Source organism: Lactuca serriola, chromosome 8 (genome assembly GCF_051521515.1).
Source record: "Lactuca serriola cultivar US96UC23 chromosome 8, Lser_US96UC23_V15, whole genome shotgun sequence".
NCBI lineage: Eukaryota > Viridiplantae > Streptophyta > Magnoliopsida > Asterales > Asteraceae > Lactuca > Lactuca serriola.
The window spans coordinates 132,232,127-132,249,818 of NC_136415.1; the positions used below are offsets into that span (position 1 = coordinate 132,232,127).

The window sequence follows — 17,692 nt, forward strand, 5'->3', positions numbered from 1 at the left end:
TTTTTTTCTTCCTCTTATTTTGGTGTTTCAGATGGATGAACATATTTTATAAATGCTAAAATCTTGGTTATGTTGTATAATCCTTGGGAAACTTGTAGTCAAATTTGTGAATATGTCCAAATAAAAACTAATCAAAGTACTTTCTTTTTCATTTTATTCTTTGAATGATTGTATGTTTATACCAAAGATGATTGAATAAGTTGGTGACAATTTATTATCCACATTCCTGTAGTTTCAAGGGAGTGAAGATGATTTGGCCACGTAAAGATGTATAATCCACTATACAATCAATTGGAGCAACCTTCCTACATGATTTCCAAAAGTTGAATTCAACCAAGAAAAATCCCAATTTGTATTCTGATTTCCTAGTTTGACCATACTTAAATATATAACATAAATAGCTGAAATGGCTAATCGTTTTCCAATCATTCTACACAACAGGCTCCCCATTTTGGCGGGTGTTCATATCAATGCTTCGGTTTCTAGTTTTAGTATCAACAGTTGCGGTCAATTTTCTAAAACACTGAAGAGGAGTAAGAATTTAAGCAGCTACAGAGTACCTCGGCGACTGGTGTTCGGAATTGGAATTTCATTTTGGGCACAATTCGTGAGCATGGCTGGCAATTCTGGCACCAATTCCATCATCGCATCAGCCAGGACAAAAGGTGCTGTTGAACAGGTTCGCTTCACTTTGGGTTTTAGGGTTTGTTATCTCATTTGGGGTTTTCGGTGATTCGATGAATACACCATGAATTGAGATAAGATTCGGGTGATTTGATAAATTATCATATGTACTTTGCTTCCTTGATCTTATTTACAGATACTGGAAAACGTAGAATGGCCCGAACAGTTTCCTTTCAAGGAAGAAGATTTCCAGCGTTTCGACGAGTACGACCTCTAAAACTAATCATGATTGGATTTCATTACCTAACAATATTGTTGAGCTCCTCGAAACATTTCATTACACTCAATCCAACTTTGTTTGGAACTCCTAAGAACTTAATCGTTTCAGTTTGAATTGGGCGTTTGGTGTTATTGCAGATCATCGGATTTAATTTTCTATGAAGCTCCACGTTTTGTAACCCACATCGATGATCCAGCCATTGCAGCTCTTACCAAGTATTACAAAGAAGCTTTTCCACCAAGTAACACTCCAGGGGTAGCTCTTCTTGACATGTGTAGTAGTTGGGTGAGTCATTTTCCTGCAGGCTATAAGCAAGAACGAATTGCAGGTATGGGTCTTAATGAAGACGAGCTCAAAGCCAATAAAGTAAGAATCAAAATTATACATATTTTTTGCATTTTTTAAAATTCTTTTCCTTATCATCTCCCATTATATTGTAGGTTCTCACTGAATATGTGGTGCAAGATCTAAACACGAACCCTAAGCTTCCATTTGAAGATAATTCCTTTGATGTTATCACAAACGTGGTGCGTATCAATCACAATTAATTTGGGTAACTAACTTTGACATGGGATTTGACTAATTTGTCTTGGATTAATGTAGGTTAGTGTTGATTATTTGACAAAACCGATTGAAGTGTTCAAGGAGATGAGCCGGGTCCTTAAGCCAGGTGGCAAGGCTATAATGAGGTGATACTTGTGTTTGGATTTTAATTTTAGGACAAGAAAGTGAAGGATATGAGTATAAAGATTATGAATCTTGGAAATGAACAGTTTTTCAAATCGGTGTTTTTGGACAAAGGCGATATCGATATGGACATCAACTGGTGATGCGGATCATGTTATGATAGTTGGAGCATATTTTCACTATGCGGGAGGATTTGAACCACCCCAGGTGAGTAATATGAGCACTAGATGTAATTTTTACAAAAAAAACGTAATTTTGACTTTGAAAGTCAAACAAACTGAAATTTGAGTTTAGAGCCGATAAGAAATTCGTTATAACAATCCCTGCAGGCTGTAGATATATCTCCGAATCCTGGGCGTTCTGACCCGATGTACATTGTCCACTCCAGAAAGCTGGCAACAGCATGAAAAGTGAAAACTAGGTTGGTATGGATATCAATGATGTCGAAATAAATAAGAAATTTTATGGTTCAAAATTTTGTTAGGATATGGTGTCAGAACTCGGAAATAACTAAAAATCCATGATAATATAGTATCACTATGTACTTGTTTAGTTAGAGAATGAGTGTGTGTAATACTATCATTATTACTCAATGATTACGATGGAATATTTTCCCAAAATCAAAAGTTAAAGAAAGCAATCCTCGTATTGTATTAATGTATTATTTGTTAAGCTAGGTTATAAGCAATCCGCGTTAAACTTTTAGACAAGAATAAGGTCCCGTTTGATAGTTGCTGATTGAAAAAGTACTGACTAGGAAAAATAACTATGTTGTTTGATTGTATATCTGATTGAATGTGCTGATTGCCTTATATAGTGATGGATGAAATTGTTGAATAATTATAAAAACATACACATTGTTATACAATATAAAATCCAAACAAGTTATTGCAAAACAACACAACTCAAAAAATCAAAACCCCAAAAGAGCAACTAATAAATTACTATCAAATTATTATTAATATTGTTACAAACTTTTACAGTTGCTGACAATCCACAAGAAATTCATATTCTTCTAAGCTATAACTCCAAGACTCCTCAAATCAAGAACAATATACAAGACTTATAACTTCTTGATGTACAAATCAACTTATCAGATAATTATACTTTAATTTGGGCTATTATTGTCACAAAATATCATCATAAACAATAATTTCCCTACCTCTTGATGGGACATTCAAACATTTTCTTCTTCCACTACTACCCTTAATCTCATTGTTGATGGTTGTGTTACCATCTTTCTTTTCATCTCTCGTATTCACAATCACAGACCCAAGCTTGTTCCCTCTTCCATGTCTGCTAACCGGTAACTCTGGTGTTAATAGCTTTGATGACGATGAATAACCTTCTTTCTTCTTAACCCCTTCCCTCCATTGTAGCATTGGATCACGATGAATAACCTTCTTTCTTCTTAACCCCTTCCCTCCATTGTAGCATTGGATCACGATGAATAACCTTCTTTCTTCTTAACCCCTTCCCTCCATTGTAGCATTGGATCACTCGCCCGCATCACTTGTACCTACAACATTACAACATCATTCATTTAATTTCCTATCAAAATCTGATCTTTTGTGAGATTATAAACCTAATTGATGAAGGATCATATCCTAGTGGGAATAAAGGATCATACGAGTTTTGTTGATGATCCATCGACAATTGATCGACTGATTTGAGCCAGGAAACATGAAGCGTTCCCTGGAATTCATAATCTCCAAAAATAACATTCACGAGCAGATATGTATGTATGTGTTCAGGTATGAAACAACCAATAACAACAAAATCACTTGAAAAATCAGAACTTTTATCCCTCTCAACAGCAAAATAACATTCAAGAGCAAAAGACAAATAACAAAAATCAGAACTTTCCCATTTAGATTTTGAAAAATCAAGAGCACAAATCGGAACATTCAACAACAAAATAATCAAAACTTTTATCCCTCTCCACAACAAAAATTAGAACTTTTATGAAATCAATTTCATGAATTAAGAGCACAAAGGAGCCGCTGAAAGAGGATGAAGAAATGAGAATGCGTACCTGATGAGAAGAGGAGAATGCGTACCTGATGAAAAGAGGAGAACCTGCGATTGAAGGCGCCGAAAGAATCGATTGAAGGCGCTGGAAGAATCGATCTCAAGAATCAATTTTGAAAACAAATTCATGAAGGAGGCGTGAAAGAGGAACGTAGGGAAGGGCACAACTTGGAAAAGCTTCTCCCTTTCTTAGTCAGTCAATTATTTTCTTCTTACCGAGCCAGACCTTTCTTTCTAAGCTAGATGGCCAAAATTGATTTATCAAACAACTTTAGCTGACTGAGTTAGTAAAAAATGTTTGACCTGACTCAATCAGACACATATAAAACAAGGCTTAGCTAGATTATAATTCCATAGGGTGTTATACCACACCCACCACATTATTGTAGTGTCACGTCATCACCACATCATTTTTCCTCTTACCCCACAAAACTGGTGGATGTCATAACATACCTTACCACATTTTATTTTATTTTATTTATTTTTTAATTTAATAAAATATAATTATATTAAAATTAATAAAAAAAATACTTCATTAGTTAAAAAAAATACAAACTACATTAGAAACATAAATAAAAAACGTACTCAAAACATCGAAAAAAACATGAACTAGTCACATCATCAAAATCTTCTCTCAAATCTCCTTCAAACATTTCCGACTTGTCATCGGCAGTGTCGAACAACTCGTCTTCATTAAAATCGTCGCCATGTACGCCTGCGTACCAATACCAACTCCTATATTTGGTAAAATTCTCATTTTACATTGTAGTGACAAATCGTTTTCCCATCATCTTCTATAATCATATTATGTAATATAATACATGTTTACAACTTCTACTTTCCCTCCAAATCGCTTTCCCCTCATCTAAGAATTTGATTGTCGTAAGCAGTGCAATTCACGACTGTTTTCATCAATTAAGTAATTATTTAACCTTTGAAAGTAGTTATTACGACTTCTACTTTCCCTCCAAATCTGACAAGGCTGGAAAGTTGCTTGTTGAAGTGTTGATCAAGAGATTGCAAGGGAACATGTTAGGTTACTCGATTATAACATTTAAATTTGGAATAAAAGATTCAAAATTTGTAAATATTGGTGGTTATAAATTTCCGGCCTCCCAAGCTAATAGGTTTCTCACTTGGAGCACACACAATCTTCAAATGTCTTCAATATCTAGCAGAAATTAGACACATAAATTGCTAATTCCATGGAATCAGGTTTGGTATAGCAGATTCTGATAGCTTGACAAATATTATCATTTTGCTAAAACCGGATTTTGATGATTTTTTTATTTAATTATCATTTTGTTTGGTGGTTCTAGCAAGTTGATGATTTTATATGTCAAGTGGTTTATTCATAAGGCTTTGTTTATATGCTGATTAATATAAGATATAGAAATGTGCTTCCATTGATTTGTTTGTTTTAGCATTCTACTTTCATATCTTCCTATTATACGCTTATATCATTGCTATTTTGATCTCTTTCAAAAAAAAAATCATTGCTATTTTGAAAAGTTTATCGAATTATAGCAATGTTGTCAAAATACAATATAATTTTAACTTCAAATGCTATAATTGTGTAAATTTGTCAACAATATGAAAGTAAACTTATTCGAATTTGCGTCAATGGCACAGATGTGTTTTCACTAGTTAATATTATTTAACAAATGTGCATAAATAAGTATGGAAGTATTGTATAGTGTTGTGAGAAAGATTCTAAAGAGAATAACAACTTTGACAACTTGAATGATTCTGGAATGTCAAATTTAAAAAATATAAAGAGAAATTTAAGCAAATTCATTAATTACTTTCCAAAATAACCAAAAAAAAATAAAAAAATAAATCGATCTAAGCACATAAATTGTAGATGGACATAATGGGCTGTGATTTCATGAAAATATATATAAAAAAAACTTAATGGGCTGTGATTTCATGAAAAAAAAAAAAAACTTAATGAGCTGGGATTTCATGAAAAAATATATAAAAAAACCACGAAATGCAGATGACATTTGACAATTTTATCATTAGTATTTCTTTTTTCAAACCTTAAATACCTTGGGTGTATCACCTAATCACCCTAATATGGTCGAAAGCTATATTAGTTATAAAATTCACGATATTTAATAATGAATACAAATATATAAAAACATTTGTTCATTTTTGGCAAAATCTGTATATTCAAACATATAGATCGATGATAATTTACATGCATATGATTCGTGACTCGTGACTTGTGAATATCTAGTGTAATGCATTCATTAATTGCTCAATGATAACAAAGGAATAATCCAAAAATCAAAAGTAAACCAAAAGCAGATTCTTGCATTGTATTATATGGTCAAGTAAACTCCACAAAATGAACTCCACAAAAAGTACAAAACGAATATATGCATTGCACACCACTAGCTTCAACAAAACAAACCTTTTCCGCATTACAACTTCTAATACATAACGTACTACTCATTAAAGAACTATAGCCTAGTTTACTTTTTGGGTCCAGCTTGTGAATTCTTGTAAGCATTAAACGCTATGAGATAAAGGAAAATCAGAGCAACAATGGCAACGATCAATATCACGTTGGCTTCCTTCCATTCTTTCCGAAGGTTCCCTAACACTCCCGCTTTACATGAATCGCAATTGTAGCACAGTTGATTCGGGTCGTTGTTCCATATGATGCAGTCCACATCGCCGATCGGGTTCGTCGGATTAATCCACGTTATCGGATTCACGTATTGATACCCACACACTGTCGGAGGCTTACAACATCCCGACTGAAAAAGAATACAACTTTATAATCACATATATGATATATAATATCTATATATATAATCACATCACACACAGACAAAAGAAAGATAATTACCTGAAGAGATGAGATACGTGCATTAAAGAACTGTGGTGCAGTGTAAGAATCGCGAACCATTTTGGAACAAATGGAAGATGAAGCCAAACACGCCTTTATACTCCGCCAGTTCTCTGGATCGGTGATATGCTCCCGGAGCCATTCCGAGTACCCCATGTAACGATACTCGTCATACTCCCGACCGGGAACGGAGTATGCGCCGGAAGGGTGGGTGACGATGAAGGCGAGTATGAGGAGGATGATTCCGGTGACGATGAGGGCGGCGTTGCAGAAAAGGTAAAAGGATAATAAGCCTTGGTTGTTCCAGTGAGCTCCGATGAAGCCGGTGAGAGCTAGGAGGAGGAAGAGGACGCCGAGGAAGATGATGGGCCAGGGGAGTGAGCGGATGCATTGGTTGTCGGGTTTGGAGGCGAGCCAGATGCCGGTGAAGATGATTGGGATTGAACATATGAGTGCTATGAAGTTTATGGTGGCTATTATGTTGTTGCTTACTGCCATGGCGGAATTTTAGAAAGTTGGAGAAGATGATTGAAGATGTAATGTTTGTTATGGGTTTGGGAACATATTCTATATATGCCCACCCATATAAAAAAAAATATTTGGTGTTTGCTTTATAGATTCTGTAAGGATTATGTAGAAAAATAGGTAGCTTGAATAGCTGATTATAAAATTTATAAATTGATTCTTTTCTAGTGTTTTTATATATGCAATGATATAAAAGATTTGATTGGAAAGTGGGGTTTCTTGACTCTTGTCATTAGTGATTTAGTCAAATTTAGTCGTTTGTTGCCTATGAACATCACCATTGGTAAGCACGTCCATGACTTGGCTTAACATGGCCATGTTTAGAATATGTAGCAACAAATCAAAGATAAACCGAACACTTTGATTGTAGAGTTATGGAAAATAACTTGAACGAAATTTGTATTTCTCATATAAAAATAAAAAAATAAATAAATTAATAAGTAGTTTTTTAAGGATAAGGATAAAAGGTTTTAGTTTAAAGCTTAAATTAATAACATAAGATATTTACGAACAATAGAACAAAACAATAAATAATAAATATAAAAGTTAATAAAGTCAATAAGAAATAAGAGCGGGAAGATTAAAGATATACACTTATGAAAACCTTTCATGACCAATTATGGTTTGCTTTATGTACTGTTGTCTCACTTCTTTAATCATCTACGAGTTAAACAAAAAGTAAACACAAATGTGTAGTTGCATGTTATGAAAAAAAATTATACTAGTATTATTAAAAGATATTAGATGTTATAAGTTAAGTTTCTTTAAAAAAAGAGATAAACAAAAAAGATAATGAACATGTGATTTTGGAAAAATATAAGGAAATGAGCTTATTTTACGTATTTATCCATTTGACCATTATTTTTTGAAATTTGGTATTTTAAGTTTTTAACAACCTAGGTTAATTTCTAAAATGACCTAAAAAGTGATGTATATGAAAAATAATCATTTATTATGTATAATAAATTAGCAGAATACAGTTTTTTAAATGATTCCTAATGTAAGTTTTTAACTAAACATGAATTTTATTTGCAAAAAATTAAAGATATTTTGGCAAAGTCTATTTTTCGACACGTTCAAAAATTGATCATTTTGTAATGGAACACCTCCTTATTGATATCCACTACAAGTAGGGATGAACATTAGAAGAGCTCGAATTGGAACTAGACCAGAATCGAACCGGAACCGGAACCGAAATTAGTAACAAGGTCCGGTTACCGGTTCTCCATTTTTATGAAAACCGGTCCCGATTCTAAAATCCGGAACCGGTTTTACATTTTTTCCGTTTTTTAAAATGCGTATAACTCACTCATATGAAGTTGGAATTATTTGATTTTTTTTTTCCGCATGTAATTTGGAGTTTGTAATTCATTTTTTTACTATACAAACATATGTTTTGGTTAGATATTGAATCAGACACATGCCCCGAAAGAAAGAATATCGATGTTGTGTTTTTTCTATTTCAATATTTTTTTTTTGTTTTTTTGAATCTACCCCATTTTTTTAAATGAGCATAACTCATTTATATGACGTCGGAATTACTTAAATTTTTTTTTCTCCAGCATGTAATTTGATGTTTGTAGTTCATTTTAGATTATAAAAACACATATTTTGGTTATATATTGAATCAGTTATAGATCCCGGAAGACAACATATCAATGATGCATATTTTATGTTTCAACATTTTTTTGGAATCTGTCCTACTTTTAAAATGCGCATAACTCACTCATATGAAGTCGGAATTACTTGATTCTTTTTTTATCATGTAATTTAGTATTTGTACTTCAATTTAGAATGTAAAAAGTCATAATTTAGTTAAATATTGAATCATTTACAAGCTCTGGAAGATAACATATCATCTATAATATTTCAACCGTTTTTAATTTGAAAAATAACCGAAAACCGGGACCGGAACCAAAACCAAAACCGACGCTAGAACCGACGGTCCGGTTCCCGGTTCTTATAATATAGAAAAACCGGTTCAATTCTAAAGCTCATCCCTAACTACAAGGCATCATCATTTTGTAAAAGAAATTGCATTTTGTGAAAAGATGCTTATAAAAAATGGACGACGCTAAATATTCAAAAATAAATTATATTGTAATAATGAGGGGAGTGGTTCCTCTGCTTGTTATAATTGTTGTTCTTTCATCTCATTTTTACCATATTATTCAAAAATTTTGTCACATTAATGGGATGGTGCTATATTTCATTTTTTAAACTATTCAATTTAAACTAAAAACTTAAATTTCATTAAGTAAAATTCAAAATTACATAACAAGACCTTAAAGTATTAAAAACATAACAATGAATAAGTATGAATAAAAATGATCCTTTATTATTATTTTTTTTGCAATTAATTGCGGTTTTTACCATTAAAGCTGCTTTGAGATCGTTTCCGAAAATGTGACTCTTGTATCGCATTAACAATTGCATGTTGAATCGGTCATTTTCATGTGCCTTGTGCGAAATCCATATGTTTTTTCAAATTCGTATTTAACTCCACAAACTTTGCTCTTATATCTTGTATTTCATCCAAAGGGATGACACCGTGATGAATTTGACAGAGTAGCTTTTCTTTTCTTTTGGATTTATCATTCCCATCAGACGAGTAGGTGGTTAAATTTCTAGTTTGTCACCATCTAATTCTTCCCTCAAAGTTATGGAGTAAGACATCGATTTGTCAATAAGATCAATTTTTTTGATTTGATGATGGACTCCCTTGCAAAACACCGATGCGCGTGTAAACGAGCTGCTCAATCAACTAATCTATAGCCCTTAGTGTTTGTAATATACTTATATTTTATTATGTCGATAATTTTTTGTCAAGATGAATATTCTTAATATGACTATTCCATGATCCAAGATCATATTGATCGGTATTGCTTCTAAGTAATATGATATTTATAATCCATTGATGGGATGAGTCCCTTTTGGTTTTCTTTGTGAAGATAAATGATCTACTTAACTCAGCGGTTAGAGTATTGCTTTCATACCGCGGGAGTCATTGGTTCCCCAAAGTAGCATATCCAAATTATAAGAAAGTCTAGAGTTGTCACAATTGCAGAACACAAGCATCCAATGATTTTGTGTAGTTTTTCCAATGAGTTTCCACATCTTGTTTTTTTTTTCAATATTCCAAAAATCTAAATAATTGAAATTCTTCCCGCTTTCCTCCCAGATAATGTAGAGTGCCTTGGATAAAATGGTTGTCTTACTTTTCCCTTAGTTGACCAAGTTGTTTGACAAACCGTGAAACTTTGTAACAACTTTGTTTATGTTATTTCATTTCGTGCAAATTTGGTCTTTGCTTTGGTAGTTGTCTCATTTTATTTCTTTGAGAAAATGTGTCCTATCGTGGATAAAAAAGGTGTGCTTTTTGGTTGTTGCCGACCACCGAGTCCTTCGATATATCGACCCATGCATGAGCTAATGCAGTTTTTCTTGTGGTTACCATGCTTTAGATCCAACCCTCCATTTTCTTTTTTGGAGGTTCGATACTCTATTCGGTGTTGGTGATTTTAGTGTTATCAACATATTTTAATATTGTTATTGTTAATATTGAGATATGTCGGGTTCTATTTACTCACCGAGACAGGAGGTGCAAGGTGCACATTTGGAATGATAAATGTGAACTTAAGAATACATGGGTCCTGGGGCAGCGCCCCTGAGTACATGGTTTCAAGGGGCAGCGCCTCTTGCAGGAGCCAAGGGGTAGATCCGTTGGTAGTGGTTCCACTATGTAGGGGAAGCACACCTAAACAAATTACTATAATATGAAAGAGTCCGAACATGCATTTTCTGTCAAAAACAAATTTTGACACTATTATGATGTAAGAATCGGTTATGCCTAATAACCACACTTCTAACTATCATTTTTTGGTGCCAAAATGGAGGCAACCACTTTTAACCAACTTTCACTCCTGTATAAGAACATATGAATGATCCAAAAAATGGTTGGATTTTTCATATACTCGAATTTGATTACCATATTCTCTCTATCTCATCAAACACAAAACATCAAATTATTTTATGTGTTTCAGGAAGTGACCTGATTTCTAAATTGTCATTCTTGGATTATCCAAAATATGATTTCATGATACCCTAACTATAGGGTCGAAATCACAGATTATGAAAAATGATTGCAATCACGATTCTAGAATTATCCAAGTTTATATTGATATTTTTAAGACCTAAAATCTAACATCCATGTTCGTTTTGTGGTTGTGGTTTGGATTTGGGTTGGGTGAAGTAGTTGAATTTTGGGATAAAAGTTGGTTGAGTTGCATTGGAAACTCAATATACATCAATTGCATATCGCCATACATTGCGTTTGAAGAGTAGATAAGGTTGTCAAATTGTTCCTGATAGATTGGGGATGAGGGATCATAATCGAATATGTTTCTAGTTAGCGTGTTTGGGAGAAATATGGTTATTTGGAGAGTTGTTGAAGATATTTTTGAAGTGGTAAAATGAAATAGATAGGTTTTGTATTTATATGGGATTAAAAAAAATTAAAAATAATAGTAACGAGAAAAGGAGAAGAAATAAAAAGTGACATTAGGTTGCCAAATGCGGTATTTTCTTGTCACTTGTCTCAGCCATGAACGTAGTGTTTGCCATTTGCCATGACAAAAATTGGGCACCTAGGATGTGCTGTGAATGTTTAATCCAATCCTTGCAGCCTAATATCCCAACTGTTTTGGTCATTTCTTTGGAATTCCCGAGTTCTAATCCAGGTGTTGACGATTTCTATTAAATTTGTTATGCTAACTTTTACCATTAAAAAACAGAGAAAAAAAAACAAAAAACTATTATACCCCTACAACCAGATACATGAAGAAAAAGGTTACAAATACTTGGACTCTAATACATTAACCAAAAAGGGGCAAAATTGGAACTTTCCAGATGAACTCATTTACTCCAAGTCATCTTCATCACTCATCAGAATCAGAATCAGGATCTTCCACTTCACTTGCACTCTCTGAATCATCTTCTTTCTCAGATAAGCTGCTATTTTCACCAGAATGATCCACAAGGACAAGGTTCTGCCTTTGAAACTTAACTCCATCTTTCTTCTTTTCAACACTTATTTCTTTTCGTTTCTTCCCACTTCCATTTGCATCAGATCGCATAGCATGTGCAGCAGCAACAAACACATCGTTCATGGAATCATCAATCTTTTCTTCTTCATTTTCATCATTCCCCTTATTATCAATGAAGAACTCTAGATCTTCATCCGTCTTCCCTTCATCTCCCTTATATGAGGGTTGACCAAAGTCTGACCTTGAACTGTAAAGGACTAATTTTTCCCGATGCTTTGACATGAAACCATCACAAAAACTCAAACCTTGACCCTCGAGTTCAAGCATCCACTCTGAAATATCATCAGTCAGGAAAAAAAAAAACTCAAAAAAAATGTCAACCATAGAAAGAAGTTAAGATAACTTACTTAGAAAAGCCATAGGTGATGATCCCTTAGGTTGACTTGTTCTTCCATGGTTGCCAAGCTCACTTGTAGCCAATTTAGTAATAAGTGTAGGTAAATGAGAACCCGAGAATGCATTCGTATAAGAAATAGCCTTTGAATGATCCTTGTTTTTCCTACAAATATACGATTATATAACATTTTTGATATTGGAGTTTTGTATATTTGAAGAATTTAGGAAGATTAATATACCTAAATAACTCAATGGCTTCATGGGACACCATAATTCTTGCCAAAATGTTATTCTTTATGTGGTTAATAGGAAGATGGTTTACTTTGTGTATATGGAGGAATGAATAGTCAGGTAATATAACAACATCATATAACAGTTTCCTCAAAAATGAGTCGTCTTCAGCACTCTGTAAACCAAATCATGTAGTATAATCATGTTATCAATGAATCAATTATATAATCAGGTGCTTAAAGTTAGGATGACTCCAATGAAAATGACTAACCAATAAGGATGTCACTGTCAAATTTGGTTCCAGCAGCATCTTAATGAGCATATCTGAAACATAAAAAGACACTAATTAATAAGAAAACAGATAGAGATTTCGATATGTAAAAGAAAGTTTGTTGGGTATTTACCGAAGAAGTAAAAGCTATGAAATCCAGTTATGGAACAAACAGCCCAAGTCCTCAACTCATTCTGCACCTCCTCTTTTGAAATCCCTTCACTTATTTTCAAACATAATTTCAACATAAAAGACTCCAAAATCACAGCTCCAGCCAGCAATTCAATAACACAGCTACTTTCATCTGTAACACAATTTATAATTTCATCACCTAAAAGTGGGAAAAACTGCTTCAATCGATTTTCAGTAGCTTCACCATGCACCCAAATCGAAACCAGGTCGATTATCGGCCTAACTAGAGCAGAATCCTCGTCACTGTTTGATCCGTCAGAACACACGTTAAAGTACCCCAAAATTACATCGAGAAATTTACTAATTTCTCTCCTTGCTTTCTTTCCTCGCTTAGAATCTACTACTTTTCTCTTCGAATCCACAACTACTGTATACAATTTGAAAATGATAGGAGCAATTAAGGCGATACAGGTTGAAGAACTACATGAAGCCGAACAAGCTGTTATTGATTGAAAAAGATCCTTCACAGCTAGAATTTGATCCAAGATATCATCTTTTGAAGAAATTTTTGGATGAAAAGTTAAACCCGAAAAAATCCAGATACTTTCGAGAAGTGGGATAGGTTTAGCTTGCATTAATTCGAGAAATGTCGAGGTAAAGGCAGATAAATCAGAGCTAGGGTTTTGAAGCGAGTCTAAGAGGCTCTGGATCGATTGGTTAACTGCTAGCTCGTATTCATCGCTTGTGAAGAACTTCAAGGTCTGTTGCTTGATGGGGTTTTGGGGATCGACTAGAGCCATGTTTTGGGGATAGGTTTTGGGGTTTTGGGGTTTGACGGAAGGAGAAAGGGAAAGGGCTAGGGTTTAAGGCAGTTTTCCTCATCAACGGAAAAACAGTCTTTGAAAGTATTGGATCATTTGTCATAACTACCCCCTGAAAGAGTAATATAATGACAAATTATAACCCCATATTGTAATAAGGAAATATTCAGAGAAGGACGGATATTTTGTGGCCATTAAGAAGAAAGGAAAAGAGCTAGGGTTTAAATTTGCAAATTAGGCTAATCTGATCCGGACTCCTCTAATTCAATCAGTTTGAATGTGATTTTAATCGGTTTTTGCATAATTAGTTTCATACCGATTTGATCTTATAGCCTGTGTAGTCAGAGAATTGTTCAAACGATTCATCAAGTAAGGTGTTTATTTCAGATAATCGTTGATTTAGGATTTATGAGAATCAGTTGGGCTAGATAGATTGTCTTATGGATATTTACATTAGACTTTATGTCTATATTATCTGGTAATGACTGTTTTTGTAGGAATGTTATTATGATATATTATCATTAAAATATTATGAGCTTGAAATCCCTATGCATTTATGTAAGTTCTCCCAAATCCGATCCACTCAATTTATATGCATCACAGATAGTGGAATTAAGGCTACTAGAAACTAATTAGGGTGCTGAGTGAAATAAGAGATGAACTTGTGATAGTATTTCAGGACCTTTTAGTATTTACGTTGTAACCTATGTTTGATATTAATGGTGACATCCATGGTATTTTAATATAATAAAATAACTTATGTTATCTCAAATTGTTTTAATTAAACTGAGATTTTCCATAACATGATAACTTAAGGCGTAAAGAAAAGTTATAATTGGTTATGAAAATAATGGGATGTCACATAGATGTAGTTAGGGTGCATTTTCGCAAACCTAATACATTGATTTAAACCCGCGACACAAATACAAAGTGATGGTTGCATAAACAAAACAAATATTTAACTTTTTTTTTTTCAAAACGCTTAAATTGTGTTGTCACCAACCATAACTCGTTTAGTAATAATGTACTAGTTGGGTAATAAACTCTCAATAAAAAGAACGAATGTTTCAACCTTCATATTCCTCAATCAAGAACTCCATAAGCAGCCTCGAGAGTAGCAAAATAGTTATGAGCAAAAACGATAAAATGGTAAAAACGAAAAAGTTTGTCTGAGTTTAAAGGTATTTTAGAAAAAAATGACTTTTCTTTAGAAAAAAAAATTATGTATTAAACATGCAAACCACATAATCAAGCTAAATTGACAAAAAATAGAAAAGTTATAAGTTTTATTTTTCAAAAATAAAAAATAAAAAATAAAAACAAATTGATTTAAAAAAAAAGGTTAAATTTAGGACTCTTTTATGAAATTTATCATTATTTTACAATAGATTGACTTATATAAAACACTATCAAGAAGCTAGCAAAACAAAGAATACAATGTATCATGCCAAAAGGGGATTTTGTAACCAAAATATAGTATTGAGTTTTTTGTTCTTATGGATGAACCCAATAAAATCGATTCACTTATATAAAAACTTGCAAGAAGGTACAAAAACTCAAATACTACAAGAAATAAAATTGCCCATAAAGTGTCCATAACCATAGCTTCCATACTTGCATTTTTCATAGCAACTAAGAACTTTTGAGAATCTTATCCACCTATGCTGAAATCTCCAGAATTGGAGTTCTATTCGGGAGTTGCATGTGAAGCCTCGAACAATCCGACAATCCTACTTATTTACAAAAAACCAGAAGCATACAATTACGATGATGGGTTAATTTTAAAGATACCCTAGAGCACAACGAAGGCGTTAATAAGGAACACGATAAAGACATATATTGTATTCATAAAGAATATTAAGTTTGTTTTTTGATTTGTATCACTAATTTTATTTAAGTGTAATGGATTAACTTGTTGACCAAATGCAATCTTGATAAGCATTAAACAAGTAATGGTGGTGCGGAGTGTACACTTGTTTAAGTTTGTTCGAGATTCAAAGTAAACTGTCATTTAGGGGAGAAGCCCTTAAACGAATAGAGGCCCGAGGGCAGCGTCCCTAGTAGTGGGGTCCAAGAGGAAGAGAGCCCATGGTTGGGGTTATGTTGCTTTATTAAAAATGCACCAGAAATTAATTTTCTAAAACTAACCCGGTTTTTTACCCTCTTTGAAAAACCCGATTTTATGACAATTTTAGCGATAGGTTGTGTTGGTTGCTAAAATTGTTCTGAGACATGGAAGTTAAATCCCATATTTTGGTCATTATCTCTGGTACAAAGAAATAATAACCTTCCTTTTCTCTTTTTTAGTTTCTCATTCTGAGTCTTATCCAATTGTTGATTTCGGGAGTACCACCGAAATACTTCAATTTGAAAGTTTTTCATGATTATTAGATTTCCAAGTGCTCTCATACCCCATATTTCTAACAAAGTTTCATACTTTGGGATGTTAAAAACTTCCGTGGGACCCCGATATCGTACATGATTTTTTTTTTTAAATTCAGGGGTAAGGGCGGAAGTGGGATTAAACCTTGTTTTATTTTCAGGACCGGGGGCGGGAGTGGGTATTTTCGTCCCGTACTCCCGCCGGGGGATGAAGTGGGGGGGGGGGGGGGGGGGTTATATATAATACATTATCTAATTTTAGGGTTTCTTGACCTTCTTTCACTTCATAACATACGACGAAATGATAGTGAATTGGTCATATATTTTTGGACATGTTGTATTTTTTTTGTAATGTTGGACTTGTTGTATTTTATATTTGTAAGTTTGTTGGATTTGTCGTTTAATAATGTTGAATTTTTAATTTTTTTAGTTGTTAAAAAACTATATTTTATGCTTTTAAAGCTATGAAAAGTATTTTTTTAGCCCAAATATAACAATTTTTTTAGCAAAAAAAATTCAATTATAAACCTATAAAACAGAAAAACAGAAGCGGGGGCGGAAACAACTATTTGTACTCCCGTTTGATCCGTTGACATCCCTATTCTTACTCTTCTTATCTTCATATTTTATAATCTTAGAAAAAAAAAACTGTCTAGTTGATTAGGATAAAAATTGTCACTACTTTTACAAGTTTGTTTTCTTTAAAAAAAATAATAATATAATATTATAATACAAGTGTTTTTTCTTTTAAAAAAATAATATAATATTATACTATAAAAATAGGCTTATCAAGACTTTATGACAATTTTACATTAAGCTTAAAGCCCAATATACATATTGAAGCACTGAGCCCAATAAAATTTCGTGTTTAAATTTTAAGCAACAGAAAAATATTCCTTGTTGTGCCCTTTCTTCCTTCGATTTTTTATTTCTTCATACTATGTCTACTTTCAAAAGAGGTGTTCAAGAATGTATGCCGTTCAAAAAAAATTATTTATTTAATAGTATAATTTATGTTTTATTTTATTTATTTATTGAAAGTGATTATTAGTTACAGTATCAAAAAATAGTTTTAAAAAGATATTTAAATTAGCTTATAAGTTATCAAAAACGAATAAACTGATAAGTTAAAATGCAACAACTTATCCAAATACCCAAAATACTTATTAGCATCAGCGGTACCAAACCCTAAAGTACCCTAATAAATTTGATAAGTTAAAATGAAACAATTTACCCAAAACTGTTTATTTGAACCAATAAACATAAACTATTTTTATGCAATCCTAATACTCAAATCAATTTGTCAGTAACAAACCGCAATAAACTTATAAAAACTTTATATAAACAAATCTCAAACACCCTATAAATGAAAATTTGCAACCTTGAAGACATTAACATTCAGAAACA

General features: G+C 32.9%; 3 protein-coding genes across 5 annotated transcripts; 1 reads left to right on the forward strand and 2 right to left on the reverse strand.

Annotated features, from left to right (window-relative positions):
- Positions 1–61: 61 nt before the first annotated feature.
- Positions 62–2,248, forward strand: LOC145069732 (S-adenosyl-L-methionine-dependent methyltransferases superfamily protein). 3 transcript variants are annotated; one of them, XM_079016681.1, is made up of 9 exons: positions 62–136; positions 233–352; positions 442–679; positions 821–888; positions 1,042–1,270; positions 1,345–1,431; positions 1,508–1,593; positions 1,678–1,798; positions 1,921–2,248. In XM_079016681.1, exons 3-9 carry the CDS (start codon positions 614–616, stop codon positions 1,996–1,998), a joined length of 735 nt encoding a protein of 244 aa, XP_078872807.1. In that variant the 5' UTR covers positions 62–136; positions 233–352; positions 442–613; the 3' UTR covers positions 1,999–2,248. The 3 variants fall into 3 exon arrangements, with proteins under 3 accessions (XP_078872807.1, XP_078872808.1, XP_078872806.1); XM_079016682.1 differs by lacking the exon at positions 62–136 and having other exon boundaries at positions 219–352; XM_079016680.1 differs by lacking the exon at positions 62–136 and having other exon boundaries at positions 329–679.
- Positions 2,249–5,921: 3,673 nt separating this feature from the next.
- LOC145071059 (tetraspanin-2-like) lies at positions 5,922–7,103 on the reverse strand. Its single transcript, XM_079017990.1, has 2 exons — positions 6,483–7,103; positions 5,922–6,390 (listed from the first exon to the last, which is right to left on the reverse strand). The coding sequence occupies exons 1-2, from the start codon at positions 6,978–6,980 to the stop codon at positions 6,103–6,105; spliced, it is 786 nt and encodes a 261-aa protein (XP_078874116.1). The 5' UTR covers positions 6,981–7,103; the 3' UTR covers positions 5,922–6,102.
- A 4,700-nt stretch (positions 7,104–11,803) lies between these two features.
- Positions 11,804–13,950, reverse strand: LOC145069980 (uncharacterized). The gene is made up of 5 exons (XM_079016905.1): positions 13,084–13,950; positions 12,951–13,003; positions 12,688–12,854; positions 12,460–12,611; positions 11,804–12,384 (listed from the first exon to the last, which is right to left on the reverse strand). The coding sequence occupies exons 1-5, from the start codon at positions 13,880–13,882 to the stop codon at positions 11,945–11,947; spliced, it is 1,611 nt and encodes a 536-aa protein (XP_078873031.1). The 5' UTR covers positions 13,883–13,950; the 3' UTR covers positions 11,804–11,944.
- Positions 13,951–17,692: the final 3,742 nt, after the last annotated feature.